The following is a 16,985-nucleotide window of genomic DNA, read 5'->3' as shown; positions in this document are numbered from 1 at the left end:
ACACTGGCTGAAGAATCAGCTTGAAGCAGCTGAAGGTTTGGACGTTTGGTGTGTCAGATGTGGGCGGGGCTGAGAGTGCAAACGTCTCGCCCAGTGGGAGGATCAGCTCCGTGTGATGGGAAAAACGTCTCCCAGACAGACTTTACACACTGTGCACTGGGTCAGATCAGCCGGACACTTCGACACCACGGTAAGATCTCAACTACTTGCTGTAGAATAGAAGAATTAGTCGGTTTTACAAGCTATTATGTCTTCTAGAAATGTCTGTAGGGAACTTTTGCTATTGTTTCCTGATCTGTTAGTTACAATGGAAACCCTTAGATGTGCATTTGATGTATTTAAAGTTTATCAAATTCAATTAATTATAATTTATTTATTTTGAACATTTAGTTATTTTTAGGTTTTATTATTTTTTTTTTAACTATTTTTTTTTTACATTTTACTAAAAACATAATTGACGACTATACTCATTTAGAAAAATACTATATAAAAGAAAAAAGCTTGTTAAAGCAGCACTGATTTCATGCTGTTCATTTCCGCAACAGTACAGTAACTTTGGAATAGGCTCAAAGTAGCACAGTTTACATTTTCTATAAAACAATGACAGTTTCATTGGACTGTGTGTGTGTGCGCGTGTGTGTGTGTGTGTATGGCACCCCAGGGGCTCGGCGACAAAGGCAGCATGAAAAGTGAGTTATTTTTGTTCCAGAATACAGGCAGTTCTCACACACACACACACACACACACAACACAATTTCTCACCACTATTAAGATGGAATTTGCCCACACTTCTATGTCCCTTGTGTCTTTTCTCATTCCCAGATTTCCTCTCCAGCACTTACAAACAGCACTGTGGTGATAACAATCATACCGTGGTATATTTAAATACACAATATGAAATATGCAAATTAATGTCTAAAACTAATCTATTCTCAGCTCTACACTGCTAATAGTCGCCCATTAGAAATTGTAAAGTTGCTTTAAAGCAATCTGGAAAAAGTACTGCACCACAAAGCTTACTCTGCTATTCCCATCTGATACCGTCGACGTACTGTCACGTTGCGTTTTTAAGAATAATACATCTTTAATAATACTTACATGTACATATAACTTGTTTTGCATCACTGCTGACCCTGATATTCCCTTGAAAGAACAAAGAGTGAGGATCAGATCAGTTAATCAGCTTTAGTGACGCTTTTTGAGACTGAGTCCACCAAAAAAAAATGGTGACTGCTCTGAAACTGTAGTTAACCTGAAGGGAATTGTGGAGCTCATTGCCGGTGCACATAAATTTGAGGGATGCAGTTTTTTGAACACTCACTGTTTTTGAGTATGATTCATGGAGCCACAGTTGTCGAAATGATTAATAGAAGCGCACTTTCCACTAAGGCCAGGATTTATAGACCTTACCGTAACTTTAACCACTGGATCTGCATTGATTAATGAGGTTTAAAACCTTGTGGAAATTATTTTGCTGTCCCTTCCCTGTGTTAATAAATTAGTTCCAGTGTCTTCCAGTTGAATGCAAGAACTACCCAGGAACTCAGCGAAGAACTTTAAAGTGAAAGACATTTAAGCAGGCATTATAGGTCCTTATGAAATACTTTTGGTTGTGATAGGCTCAAAGTATAAACTATATAGTTTGGTCATTTGAAGGCAAGTCCACCCAAAATGCAAATTTTGGTATTTTGGTACCCCCATATTGTCCCAAACTTGGTACTGCAAAACATAATAGAAGATATTTTGAAGAATACTGGTAACCAAGTTTCTACTCCTATTGACGTCCATTGTAGATTTGTGTCCATATAATTGAAAGTCAGTGTTTTGTCATCCAACATTCTTCAAAATATCTTCTACTAAGGCTTTCTGCTGCATAACACAAAACATGATAATTCAAGAAATTTTGGTACCCAAATAGGTTCCCATTGACGTCCATTTATATGGACCAAAATACAATGTAAGCCAATGGGAACCAAAACTGTATGGATACCAACTTTGTTCAGAATATCTTCTTTTATGTTCTGCAGTAGAAAGTAAGTCGTAAGGGAAGATATTTTTAAGAATGTTGATTGCAAAACAATTTTGTTTCTCACTGGCTTACACTGGTGTCAATGGTATTCTTAAAAATATGTTAAGGTTTGGAGCGATATGAGTAAATGATGAGAGGAATTACATTTTGTTAGAGGCCCTTTCTACTTAACGCATAATTGAAACATACTTTAAGAATTAAGCCTAATTCATAATAATTCATTTTTAATTGAGTGAACAAATATGCATAAAAGTCTTCCAGTAGGAATAATTTGGTATCCAAGGGAAAATTTTTTTTTGAAGGTTCAGAGTCCGGAGGTACGTCATCAGTCACAGTGACTCATTAAGTATGTATTATGGGACCACATGCTTGCAAACCACTTTTTTCGTGTTGCTATACTGCAATGCTAAATTAGCGGCTTTTTTAGAGAGCTGCCTTATTTGGTTTCATTGTAATGGCAGACATGGATAGACCGTGGCATTATGGGAAGGCGCCAGTGAGGTAAACATGATGCTTGTTTATAGAGCAGGGTAAATAAAGCTTGTAAAAGAGTAATTAAGACTAACATCGGTATTCGTTCTCTATCCGCAAGCCAACAGCGGTGTCCGCATTCGTACGCCTCGGTTTTTCCACCATCTAAGAGTATGATGTCACCAGTGACTTCCAGGCGTACAGTGAGTTTGGCACCATACAGAATAGTTTCCACTCTTTTCCAGCAAACACGTCGTTATGAGGTCTGAACGGATGGGTGTAAATGGAGGTTGGGGGCTGTGACCACGTAATGTTTTCGGTTGGCCCAAAAACTGGCTTGTAGTATGCAGGCTTTCTGCTCCACGAGTAACTGGCAGAAATGTGAGTCTTCTAAGAACTCCATCTGGTTTTTCTCTGCCTGGAGAGTGGAATGTGCCATTTTTAGGCGGAAAAATGCCTTTGTTTGCCCTTTTTGAAACCATCAAATTCTTCCCGACCATGGCCCCGACCACAGTGGCATTCCCACAGGGTGGTACAGGGCACGGAGACAATAGCTGGAGACATGCCAGTGAAGAGCACTAGGCACACAGACACACACTGTATTATAAACAGCTCTTCAGACAACCTTTAGAAAATCAAGGCGGGTTCAAATCAATATTTGGATCGAATATATTCACTTAACTCGACCTCAACCTCATGTTCTGTTTCGGTTATTTTGCCCAAAAGAGGATTTTCTTTCCTCCAGAAATGCTAGATAATGGTATGCCGTTGTTCACACAGCAATTCTTGACCTTTTCAGGATTTTTTTCCACCTTGTTTTTGCAGTTCCCGGTCTAAAATTGCTAATCTCTTCTTTTCTTTCATTAGTGCAGGTTATGCATTTGTTTTTGAAGTTGATTGATCGTAGTGCCTTTAAGAGGCGATTTAAAGGAATAGTTCACTTTGAAACTAAAAATTTGAAGTTTATCAGCTTACCCCAAGGACATCTAAGGTGTAGGTGGCTTTTTTTCTTTGTTAGATCCAATTTTGAGATTTTTAAGTCAAACCTTTGTAGTCTTTTAGTCATATAACGGTCGGTATAGGGAACTTTCTCTATGAGAGGAAAAAAAAAAACATGCACAGGGAAATCCAAACTAAACCATACCCCATCGTAATGATACACTGATGGTCTAAGACAAGAAACAAGCAAAAAAGGGAATACTGAATTATTTAGCTTGTAGTGTAAAAATCTTTTACACTTCATTTAAGTATGAAAAACATGAGTCCAATATATGATACTTTATCAGTGAAAGGTAAAGATGCTGAAAGAGTTTAGTGTCTAAGATCAGTGTTGATGTAATAGAAAGCTTTTTAATGAATGCTTTCAGAATGGATTTAAGACTGAATAAGGAAACCAATGCATTCCTTCTCCTCCCATGATAAAACCTGTCTGGTGTTTAAATATGTTTAATAAGCATCATATGATGATTGCGTTGTTTGCTAAACAGCAGAAGTTGGCTCTAACACGTCCCGTGGCAGGAAGGCACATTGTTCTTAAGAGTAAACAACCCTCCCAAGATCTCAACCAAGATATTAGACTCAGAATTAAACCTCTTTACGTACCCCAAATTGCTATTTATTCTCCTGACCGGAATTTGCACAAGCCTAGCTTTGATTACAGTTCGCTTCATTTCCCAGATTTCTCCGTTTCGTTCCAAATCTGACTTTTTCCATCTATACCATTTGTCAGAAATATCTGAATTTATAGCTACGCTGACGCTTAAACTGTTTTATTTTTTAATATTTTATTTAAGAAAGGCAAAAAACGTATTTAATCATTGTTTGCTTAATTACATATATATCTTAGTTTTGGCGTTCTCACTTTTCCTGCTGGTTATTCTAATAAAATAAGCTCTTCTCTTTTTACTCCCAAACCTACAGACTCACATCTGTCAGAAATATGAGAAACGTTAAGTTTAACTACGAGTTTGCACGCAAGTGGACTTTAAGAAATGTTGTGGTGCACTAAATCTGGGCTACATTTAAAATCCACGAGCAACACATTTCGATGTGTGGATGGATTCGTTTAGAATGACTTCAAAATGAAACAAAGCTTTAATGGCATTGACATTTGGCCCGCAGGTGTTCGATAGCAATAATTTCACTGGCACATAGACCGCAGGAAACAAATAACTACCAGAGCGCTCACACTCACTTAAACAGCTGGTTAATTTTCCGCACACTGAACAATGGGGTTGGAAACTTTTGCATTTGCTAAACAACATGTACTATGCGCTTCAGTAAGTGTTAGTGATATTGTGTAAAATTAAGGATTTATTATATTCTCTTCTCATAACACACGGTGCACTGAATAAGATGGACGCCGGTACACTGAATACCTGTGGAAACCACATTCAAAGAAAGTTTTTGTTGTTCTAACGTTCGGTTTTACAGACCATTTAGCAGCGTGTTTCTTTGGAGACCTGCGGCTTAGGAAATATATGAGGTGGAACCAGAACAGAGACGCCTTTCCTGGATTTGCCATTGCCATTGGAAGTCTGCACTGATTTTGGATGGGCGGCATTGCAAATCTAAGATCGTCTTGTTGATAAAACGCACGGATCATGTGGATCGGAAAATATTACTTGTTATATGCAAAGTCGTTAATCTGCACCTTGTGGAGGCAGGTTTAATCATGTGGGAAAGCTGTGGAATTTATTTGATTAGCTTTTCACCAATGTTCTGCTTTAAATTGCAGGCTTATGTAATCGAGAAAGTCCTGTGGCTTTTTGTGGAACGAAATCAGGTTTGATCTTTAAGGGATAAGGTAGTCAAACAGAAAAAGGATAAAATTAGTTTGAGACGTGATCGAAAGTTTATGCTGATTGCATGGTTTGTCTGAAGTGCAGTTTTTTGTTAATGCATGTCAGTCTGAACGATGAGATCTGATTTCAGATTTTTTTGAACGTTGAGCTTTTGACTGGTCGCAACCAGTTTGTATTTAATTAGTCATATTTAAGGGAATGCAGTGTAAAAACTGTCAAAGTGATTTTATAGAAGCTTTATTAAAGGTCTGCGTTAAGTTTTCTATTCAGTCATATGGTGACAGGTAATCTGTGGCTCGGCTCAGACACAAAGACACTCTTTCGTGAGACGCTGTCTGTTGAGATTTTGACATGTCTAACACAGCAAGACACACAGACTCTGGTATGTTAGTGTAGTGGGAAAGTGTCACCTATGATCTGAGAACTGGGCTGCTTGGAATGATTCCCACATTCCCTTCATCTTTTTTTGTTTTTGCATACACTGTACATTCCGCAACACTTACACATTAGTCTCTCTTCCTTCTGTATACGAGAGAATGATTTTTTATGCATGAGTTGGACCAGACAGAAAACTGATTTGTGAATTTTTATTATTTTATTTTATTATTTTTCAATATTTTTTTCATTTCATTTTAAACCCACTGGACCAGTTAGTGAACTGCTGTGTGCGTGCGCGTGTGTGTGTTTTATTTTGTTTTGTGTTGTATGAGTTGGACCAATTATTGAAGTGTAAAGTGTACATTTTATTAAATTGAATTGAAATGAACTGAATCAAAATTAACTGAAGTTGAATTAAGCTCAACTCGTTTTAACCCAACCGATCTGGAGCAGATAGTGAACGGCTTTAAGTATGCATCTGTTTATTTTTATTTGATTTTATGGATCAGTTAGACCAGACAGTGAAGTACTTCAAGTATTTCATTTAATTCCATGGAAGACCTGGATCAGTGAACTGCCTTAAGTGTGCATCCTTTAAACTCCCTCAGTGCTGGGCTTTTTTTGCATTTAGTTTTATTTTGATTTTATTTTATTTACGGAGGCGTTGGACTAGATGTTGAAAGTTTACGTATACATTTTTCTTTTTATTGTTTCATCTTTGTTACGGATGATGAAATAGGATCATTTTCAAACTCCCCCAAGGTTAATAATTAAAATTTTTGCGTTTTTTGAATCCATTCCATCTAATTATTAACCCTGGGGGAGTTTGAGAATGAGTCTATTTCCAAAAAAAAGTGCACTGTTCCTTTAAAGAAACAACATTAAGTGTGCATCATACATGTAAACTCCCTCAGTAGTTTTCTGTAAAAGTGGGGGTTATTGTATGACCACATGATGTTCGTTGAAGTGAGCAGAGCTTGAATCTGAGAAGGTTTTAATACTACTGTGTCATATGGTTTGGTCACATGTTTCCATATTTTGTGTTTAACTATTATTGAAAAGAACATGACAGCACGTCCAAACATTTCCTCTTGATCTTCATGAAGGAATGTGCTGTTGTTTATATGAAGAGTCTCTCAGTGTCTTGCACTGCACTGCTATCGTAATTTCTCGACAAAAACAAGATGGTTTTGGGGGAATGTGAAGAGAATGGGAATGCGTGATTCATAACTATTTCCAGTTTACAGGGCCGTTCGCTCATTTGGGGGTGAGAACAGGATGTGAAAGAGGGGGAGACCGCGCTATCACTGTCATAAAAGGGAGTTCTGATGTTTTCGTACCCCTGGGGAGTTTTACATCTCATTAGATCCGCATGTTCTACAATCAGAAAGACTCCCACAGAGAATGCCAGAGCAAAGCAGGAATTAGAATGGGACAAAAAAAAACACACTGTTTGTAGTTCGCCCCTTTTACTTGCTACATTGAATTCTTCCCGTTTGTTTTTAAGGGCCGTTTAGGTGTTGTGTGTGCATCTTTATTTAATTTTAATTATTAATGAGTTTTGTTCATTAAAAAATGCATTTTATTTCATTTTTATGTAACTTTTCATTTAATTTTATTCATATTGTATCGTATTTAATTTGTAGAATTATTTTGTGGTATTGTCTGCATGAATTTAAAAAAACTTTATTTTTTTTGCAAATGCCAGGTGATCTTAAACAGAATAGTTAATCAATGGATGTTTACCACATTGCTAAAAAAAAATAATAATGCTAATTTTCATAATATTTAACTACATGCCTCTTATTTACAGAAGTTAAACTGGATTGTGAATGGATTTTCAGGAGATTTGAGTTTTCAGTGTGGGAATCTGTTTATTCTCACGCTCTGTCCAGGACACACACAGTCGTGATCACATATTTAACACACATATAGAATGACCATTTGTTTCCCCACTGGATCCTGATGACCATATTATCCATTTAATCAGAGATAACGGACTTGACTCAGATCCCTAGTGTGTCTTTTGGCAGACTCTCTTGCTCTCTGTCTCACTTTCATTCTTTTGAAACACAGAGTATTTAATTTAAAATTACACCAGTCGTTTAATTAGAAACCTTCAGGCCTACTGCCGCGAAAGATTTACCACTGATTACAAATCGAAACGGATTCATCTTTGATTACAGGCTTTATAAATTGCTCCGCGTTTCTTTCAGTTGTGGAAAGACGTCTTTAGAACAGCTCAGAGCTAATTACTCGATGAAAGCTTTCTTTAAATCTTGTTTTGCTTTAGGACTGGAGTGCATCTGAATCTGTTGACTGTCAGAGAGGAGCGCAGCGTCATGTCCGAGACGTTCGACTGTGACAGCTGTAAGGAGTCTCTGTACAGCAGGAAATACATCCAGGTGGATGACGTTCCCCACTGCGTCCCCTGTTACGACCGTCTGTACGCAAACACCTGCCAGGAGTGCAAAGAGCTCATCAATCACAACTCACGGGTGAGTGCTTTAGTCATCAGTCATAGATATATAGATAGATAGATAGATAGACAGACAGATAGACAGACAGACAGACAGATAGACAGACAGACAGATAGACAGACAGACAGACAGATAGATAGATAGATAGATAGATAGATAGATAGATAGATAGATAGATAGATAGATAGAGAGATAGATAGATAGATAGATAAACAGACAGACAGACAGAAAGATAGATAGATAGATAGATAGATAGATAGATAGATAGATAGATAGATAGATAGATAGATAGAACACCTATATAAAATAATACATAATACATTGTGTTTATGTGTGTATAAATGAATATTATATGTCAAACGATAAATTGCATCTAAAATAAACGTTTTTGTTTGCGTCTGTACTGTATTTGTTATTTATTGAAAAATTCGAACACATACAATATATATATTTAGAAAATATTTACATGTATATATTTATATTCCTATAATTGGTATCACATATAAATATATTTTAATATATAAACATGATATTTTTATTCAATATAATCATTCATGTATGTGTAGTGCACATATATTTTGTAAACTGAAACTTTTATTTTCACTAGTTTGACAGCCCGAGTGAATATATACAGTAAATATATATTCCAATTCATTCATATTTATTTATATTCATCAAAATCTGAAAAATATTCAAGCAATTTTGAATATTCTAATACATTTGAATAACAATTATTTTACCTATATTTTACCTGTTGCTTTACCCTGATTGTAAGCCTACGCTGCTTCATTCTAATTGGTTAATCAGCAATGTCGTTTTGGCCTCAACAACTTGCTAAATCCGGTTCTGCAAGTTTACGCACAGAGGAATAAATTCATTTACAGGTGATTGGTATCATTCGTCATAGACTCACAGCTGGTCACGGTCACGTGCGGCAGAGCAGTGAAGCAGACGGCCAATGAAAACACAGCTTGGATTATACATCCACTGGGAGAAATACACACTACATAAATATTAATACTCGCTCGCTCTCTTTCTGTGTTTTCCTTCCTCCTTCTTCATCAGTCATCCGCAGATGTGATAATGTGTGGGTCATTTGGCTAAAAGGACATCATTTATTATATGACAGGTTCAACGCAGTTTGAACTTCTCCGAATCAATCACATGCGACGGACTGTTTGGTCTCGTGGAGTATTTTGTATTTTAATATAAGCATCACAATCTCATGTTTCAAATAGGAGATTTCTGTTTTGTTTTTGTTTTGTGCTCTTTCTCAAAGAAATCTCTATTTGATTCGGTTTCATTTGAGTTTGAATATGAGATTCAGTGAGCTTTAGTTCAATTCAGTTGAATCTGTTTTGGTTTGAATGAGATTCCATCTAATCCAATTTGATTCAGTTTCGGTTCGATTCCTATTTGAATCTGACTCATGTTGATCTAGTTCAGTTCTGTATTGTTCAGTTGGAAATGTAATGAAACTGAATTTGATTAACATCGAATTTGATTTGATTCAGTTCAGCATAGTTGAATCATATTATACAACCCGATTAATGTGCAATTTGTTTTGTTTTGTTTTGTTTTAGTTTTAATATGCTATAATTCAATCAGAATCAGTTTGATTCATTTCGTATTTGTTGTGATTTGAATTTAATTTGATTCTGTTCCAATTTAATTCACTTTTGAAATTGAATCTGTTTTAATTGATTTGATCTAATACAGTACATTATTGTTCATTTGGAGTACCACGTGAATGTAATTGTTTTCAGTAGCATAATATGCGATTTAATTTAATAGATTTCACATTTGAACCTGATTCATTTTGATTTGAATCGAATCATTCAAACCTGTACTCAAACATGTTATACAATCTTATTAATAGTGCTATTAAAATACAAAGGATGAATTTCAGCATCAAAGTATCTGATTTAAATTGATTCACTTTACAATCTGTTGTATTTAACATCACAGTCGCTAACAGAAACGGATCTAGTGCGCACAGAGACGATGAAACCTGTCATATCTGATTTCCCACATCTTTACAGGAAGGCCTTGAGTGTGTAAAACACGAGAAGCTTCTGTTCTGTGTTTAATATTAATAGCCGTCCGATCTTTGAGAGCTTGGATCAGTGGACGGTAGTAAAGCATGTCTTTTTATTGCGCAAAAGGTCTCAAAGCATTCCTTTCATGGTAGTGGAAATGACAGAGAACAGCAAGATCTGTTTTGTTTCAACTTCCTGCGCAACCAGCTGCGTCAACTCATTTCACCTTTCGTTCAGCTGCGCAGTGACCTTGGACCGAATGGCGTAAACGCACATTTCTGTGGACTAACAGGTTCTATGTTGTAGTCTGAAAGCCACAATGGCTAAAATAAATTCAGTTAGAGAAGTGCTGCATGCTTTTATAGGTTAAATATGAATCATGGTTGAACCACGTTGCCGTCTGTGTTCAGGAGCTGTATTACGAGGACAGGCATTATCACGAACACTGTTTCCGCTGCTCGCGTTGTCGACGTTCGCTGGCGGACGAGCCGTTCACCTGTCAGGAAGACGCCCTGGTGTGTAACGACTGTTACTGCAATGAGTTTTCATCCAAATGTGTGGCCTGCGGGAAGACTGTGATGCCAGGTACGGTTCTTAAACGCACCTGCGTATGCTATTTCATATACGCTACCGTTCAAAACTTTGGGGTCAGTAAGATTTTGTTTTACTAAATAAATTGTTTTATTCAAATACGCATTAAATTGACTAAAAGCGACAGAAAGCCCCGCACATGACATGCATTAAAACAAAAAAAATTATTATAGTTAATAGTAAAGCGTGGACATGATTTAGCCTGTATGTCAAGTGCTGGGCTCCTTAAAAGACATTTGTTATGTTACAAAAGATTTCTGTTTTAAATAAAAGGTGCGATTCGGACATTTATTTTCAACAATACTAAAAAAAAAATATTTCTGTCAACCACTAAAGCTTATTTCTACCATGGAGTAAAAAATTAAACAAGGTAATTGAGATTTTTTATTAAATGTTTTTTATGTTATTTTTGATGTTTTTTATTTCACATGTTTACAATTCGCACTTATGACTTTTTTATCAAAATTGCAAATTATGACCTCAAAAAAAGTTTATTTCTAGCAATTCTAAGAAAAAATTAATTGTAAGATTCAAACTCAGAATTGTGAAATAATGTAATAATTTGGAATTGTAATTAAATTGCAAAAAAAAAGATTGTAATTTTTAAAAAGTTGCGACTGATTTTTTTCTGTAGTGGAAATGGAGCAACACTGATAATAACACAAATGTTTCTTGATCATCAAATATAAATACAAGCATATTAGAATGATTTCTGGTGGATCATGTCTGGAGTAATGACGCTGAAAATTCAGCTTTGCATCGCAAGAAACGATTACATGTTAAAACTTATTCTGGAGTTATTTGAAATTGTAATGATATTTCAGTTTTTACTGTATTTTTTAATCAAATGATACTTCGAGGTTAATTCAAAAACATTCGGATGGACCGAAACCTATCAGATGTAATCCTTCAGGAAATGTAGGTGAAGTGTTTCTCACCCTGCAGAAAGTGAGTTAATGAGTTTTGATTGGGCGTCAGGGTGCGGCGGTAGAGACGTGACAGTGTGATTACACACACGTTCAGCTGAGAGAGAAGGCCTCCGGACACACTCGCACACGCCTGCGGGCCTGACGCCAACACTCAGGCGTTACATTACCCATAATTACACTCCGCCGCCTGCCTCTGTCTCTCTGGAGATTTTCGGAGAGAAATAAGAGACGGGGAAAGTTCCAAAAGGATAAAATTACAAACTGAAAGTGGCAGATCTCTCCTCCCTCGTTCATTCAAAGCAGACTGGCCGTCTCAGTCCCCCTCTGGGTTCATTTTCACACCCATTCTCAGTCATTACAGGCAGATCAGGTGAGCCGTTTTCCCACCAAACCTGTATGTTGCGTCTGCGACTTTTATATTTCCAGATTCCACATGCATTTTTATTGGAATACCAGCCACTGCGCCATTTCCAGCCTGCGATTTTGGCACACCTCAAACTAAACTCCCACACAAGAGGCTTTTGTAGATCTAGGGCAGACCAAATGTAGGCATAGCTGTGGAGCATGACATCATGTGTAGCTTTTAGCTTCGTAGTTGGTAGTTACTTATCGGACACCCGCAGCACAGAAAATGCACTTAAGGAAAACACGCGATGAATAAACATGTGAGGTTGCTTTTCAAAAGAAATCCACCGCAGATTGGTAGAAGCGCTTTCACTGAGTGTGCAAAGATGCAACAAGTTAAAACATATGAAAGCTATGAAATAAGTTTAGCACTGAAATTAAATTTCGGATTATGTCCATTATTTTTTGGAGTCTAATCTACATGCTAGTATTGTTAGTACTATATTGATAATAATATCGATTAATATTTGTTTCAGCCTTTATTTTATATTTTCACTTTTCATGTTAGGTTTTATATATACAGTAGTATATATATATATATATATATATATATATATATATATATATATATATATATATATATATATACTCAATATTACATAAAATTTCGAAAAACCTTAATAATAAAAAAATCTAATATTAATGACTAATATTTATGTAATGTTAATAATTTTTAACTACTTATTTCTCAGTATAATTCTAATTTTTTTTTTTTAACAATATCTTTTAAATTGAAATGGATGGTTTTATTTTTTTTGTTTGTTTTTGGTTTTAACTTGTTTTTTCTCTTTGTTCATCTTCTTTATCAAATTTATCTTTCAGAAAAAGATGCTTTAACTGGAGAATGGTTTACTTGTCGAGCTCACATTAGCTAAACGCTTTGCTTAATGTGGATAATGTCTTCCCAATGCAGTTTGGCAGTTTGTTTTCCAGATTTATGTGAAATGATTTCTATCTCTCAGGCTCCAAGCGGCTGGAGTATGGAGGCTGTGCGTGGCACGAGGAATGCTTTGTTTGTTGTGGTTGTGAGCAGCCCATCGGCGCCCAGTCGTTCATCCCAGACAAGGGCGAGTACTACTGCGTGCCCTGCTACGAGGGACGATTCGCCCCGCGCTGTGCCCACTGCAAACAGGTGCGACGTCAAGAAAAAGTTCTTTATAGGCATTGACCGTTCCATAAAGAACCTTTACCAAAGGAGAAGAGTTCTTTAGATGGTTAAAATGTTCTAAAATGATCTAAAACGGCTCCATTAAGAACGAATGTAAACTCTTTTGGAGCCATTATATTTTAGAATGCAAACTACAATCTAAATCATATGCCAGTCAATAAAAGCGTTTGTGTTTGTCTTCTCTCTGACAGATGTTGGTTCAGGGTGGTGTCACATATAGAGACGAGCCCTGGCATAAAGAATGTTTCTTGTGCACGGGGTGTAAAGTGCAGCTCGCCGGACAGCCTTTCACCACACAGGGCGAAGATCCATACTGCGTGAAGTGCTTCAGCAACCTGTACGCCCAAAAATGTTCTGCCTGTGACAAACCCATCACAGGTCAGTGTGTGCTGGTGTGTCTCTAATAAAGCCGCTCTTCATTACCGGTCTCTACAGCTGATAACAGAAACGCTTTGTCAGAAACAAGACACAGTTGTCACACAAACAGGGTCATGTGTTTGGAGGCAGATGGTTCCTTCACAATGTTGAATCAGTCTGAAAAAGTTTCGCCTGTTCGTTGGGAACTTAATGAACTATGAGGGAACTATGAGTCAAATATCTAGATTGTTGTTGTGTTTTCATCTCTTGACGCGATACTGATCTCAAAGCAAGTTCTGAAACAGTTGTTTCGCACCAAACTCGTATAATTTAGCATATTCTGTTGAACACAAGAGGAAATGTTAAGCAGAATGTTTACATTGCTCTTTTGCATAATGTAAATGAATGGGGACTGGAGTGTTTGAGAACTAAAAACACTTTATAAGAACTATAAAAGTAGTCCAACAACACTATGACGCCAAAAAATAAATATATATATTTTCCTATAAATGGTCATGCTGAGCTACAGTTTCTTTCGACGTTATCTGATATGAACAGATTATTCATAACGCATTATTCAGCATCGTGAACATTGTGATCTGTAACCATGAGTATAGACAGTTGCGTACTTACATTTAGCTTTAAATTACAGGATTGCATTTCCCCTAACCCTAACCCACGACACTATGCAATACATATTTAAAAATATGATCAAACATAGATGAATTAATAAGTATGGAACATTTCTATTAATACACTACATGGTGCCCTATTTTCGTGCAAGCCTTGACCTTGTTGTTACAGAAATTTAGCACTGTATCTTTTCCTCAGGTTTCGGAGAAGGGAAGTACGTCTCGTTTGAGGAGCGTCAGTGGCATCAGCCGTGTTTTAAGTGCTCTGAGTGTTCGGTGTCTCTGGTTGGAGCAGGATTCTTCCCAGATGGAACAAAGATCCTCTGCAAAAGCTGCAATGCCAAATAACCCACAACTGCTTCTTTTAAATGCGCTGAAGCTGATTGTTAACAGACCTTTGTGTAATATAAACACACTTATGAAACGGTTGGCGTCATTTAAACATGACGTGCATTAATGTTTTGCTGTTACATTCTCTCAAATCCGTTTGATCAGGTCGGAGCATTTTATGGTTGATAAACTCAAATCATTCGAACCAAGCATGCGTACACGCCAAAGGCTCCGTATCCTGAGATGTTGTTTTTGTCATTAGTCTTTTGAATTTAGATTTGCGTAATTTTCCATGCGTTTGCATAAACTTCAGGCCTTTTAAATTCCCTCCAACAGCAACATTCCTCAACGAAATTTACATTTGGACAAAACACACTTACCCAAATTATTGTTAATACGTGAAGACATTAAAGTGCCCTTATTGTGGGTTTTTGAAAATGAGCTTTCATGTGATGTGAATAAAAAACATGCAGAGCGTGTTAAGTTATCGTGGCTCTGAAGAAAGAGTCGAGTCTGAAACGAGTCGATTATAAAACGAGTCCCAAGCCGTTTCATGTCAAAATTAAACATTAGCGTATTTTTGGCTATTTTCTTGTTGATCTGAATGAAAATGCAAATTCATTCTTTGCCACTAGCTCAGAAACACTGCCTTAAATGAAATCGACTAGAAAAATGATTCATTGAACGAATCAGCTAAAAAGGAAAGCATATTGTAAGACAATGAAAGTGTTTTTGACTTTGTATGCACTTCAACCTGTTGTTCGGGACTCTCAAGACCAAAATATGAACCTTCATAACCCATAATAGAGGCACTTGAATCGTGTAATCATGCAATATAGACAGAATATGTTGTTGGTGAAACTGTAAATTATTTTAATGCACCAATGCACGCCTTTAATAATTCTCACATAAAATATTCGCACATTCCTATTTATGTCGCTTTCAATAGATATTTTTGATGATATTTACGTATGTTTGATGTATTTTTGCACATGAATGCTTTCTGTAGAACTGCACCTGCTTATTGCATTTCCTTTTCGTAATTTTCAAATATCATTTAAGGTTCAGTCTAATTATGTTTTCCAGAAACCACGGATTTAACTACATTCCTGTGATCAAACATGTAAGGGTTAAACTAATACGACGTGTAACGCCACCCTACAACACTGCTCTTATGCAGTTTTCCATGTGAAGTCAATTCCAATAATTTGCTTTTAGTTATGCTTGATTTTGTCTCATGTGAAACATTTATTTTTACTTTACTCTTTGCCCCTTTACCAGATGCCAAATTTAAAAAAAAAAATGTTTTTCCCAAATAAGGGCAAACAGCACCTAAAAATGACGATGAAATGTTTTTTTTAATTTTTTATAATTGATGCTAGAAAGTTTCTCACCGCAGGAAGTTGAAGCACAAAGAGCAGGAAGTTCAGGTGGTACCTTAGTGTGGATGTAGTGGTCCCAGCAGCTCAATACTTCAACGCCGTCACACTAAACACCGTGATCAGATTTTCCACACGCATCCACTTGAAAACATGGGCTGATAGAGACTGTGATGCTTAAAAGGAACGTCTTCGTGACTTTGCATTAGATACTAAATATCAGATCAAGCCTACTACTCCTAAAGTTCACACAGGTGTCTACAAAACACTAATCCTGTTATTTTGTTATTTTAAACAAATGCAGCTTAGTTTGATGTTTCGTTATATAACGCAGTGACAATCATCTAATTTGTACGAGTACGAATATCCTATTTTGCCTTAAAACAAAACTATGAAGATGAAAAATATGAGAAAAAACTGTAGACATTAGTTAAAAAAATTCTCATGACTCTTGCCTTAGATGCAGTTGACCCTGTTTATAGAAATATGAAAATTATTAGTTTCCCTTAGTTTGTCCCAAGGGAGACTCTGGGTCCTACTCAAGCTGTACTCTGGGGTTTTTTGGTTACATCTTGTGTCCTAATCCTCAGCGGATGAAACATTTCTCCTTCTGTCTCTGGTAAAACCATCTGATCTACTCACTGTAACCACCCAGTCCGTCATGTGTTAAACACAACAGTGCATGCTCAAACCGTCTCTGTGTGAAATACTAAGTATTTTTATTTGATTTTTATTGTACAAGGCAGTTTTAAAGCTTTTAAGGATCCAATGAGGAAAATATTTTTCAGACACAGCACTCGTAGAATTTCTAGCCAAACTATATTCACTAAATAAAACTATATAGAATAGTTTTCATAGTTGCCCAACAATTTTATTATGACATTTCTTTTATAATTTAATAATAAAGGTTTTTACGTGACTGTATGTATCTCAGTGTATTTAAAATGCTGTTTTCAAACTACAGTATAGTGCCACCTAGTGAACATTAACTGT

The 16,985-nt window shown here is 36.4% G+C and overlaps 1 protein-coding gene across 2 annotated transcripts; it reads left to right on the top strand.

The window, feature by feature from the left end:
* The first annotated feature begins 83 nt into the window (after positions 1-83).
* fhl3b (four and a half LIM domains 3b) lies at positions 84-16,916 on the top strand. 2 transcript variants are annotated; one of them, XM_043217571.1, is made up of 7 exons: positions 95-190; positions 662-689; positions 7,976-8,180; positions 10,612-10,786; positions 13,089-13,258; positions 13,486-13,672; positions 14,483-16,916. In XM_043217571.1, the coding sequence occupies exons 3-7, from the start codon at positions 8,025-8,027 to the stop codon at positions 14,629-14,631; spliced, it is 837 nt and encodes a 278-aa protein (XP_043073506.1). In that variant the 5' UTR covers positions 95-190; positions 662-689; positions 7,976-8,024; the 3' UTR covers positions 14,632-16,916. The 2 variants fall into 2 exon arrangements, with proteins under 2 accessions (XP_043073507.1, XP_043073506.1); XM_043217572.1 differs by lacking the exon at positions 662-689 and having other exon boundaries at positions 84-190.
* Positions 16,917-16,985: the final 69 nt, after the last annotated feature.

This window comes from Puntigrus tetrazona, chromosome 19 (assembly GCF_018831695.1).
Source record: "Puntigrus tetrazona isolate hp1 chromosome 19, ASM1883169v1, whole genome shotgun sequence".
NCBI lineage: Eukaryota > Metazoa > Chordata > Actinopteri > Cypriniformes > Cyprinidae > Puntigrus > Puntigrus tetrazona.
This window is presented reverse-complemented; position numbering and strand designations above follow the sequence as displayed.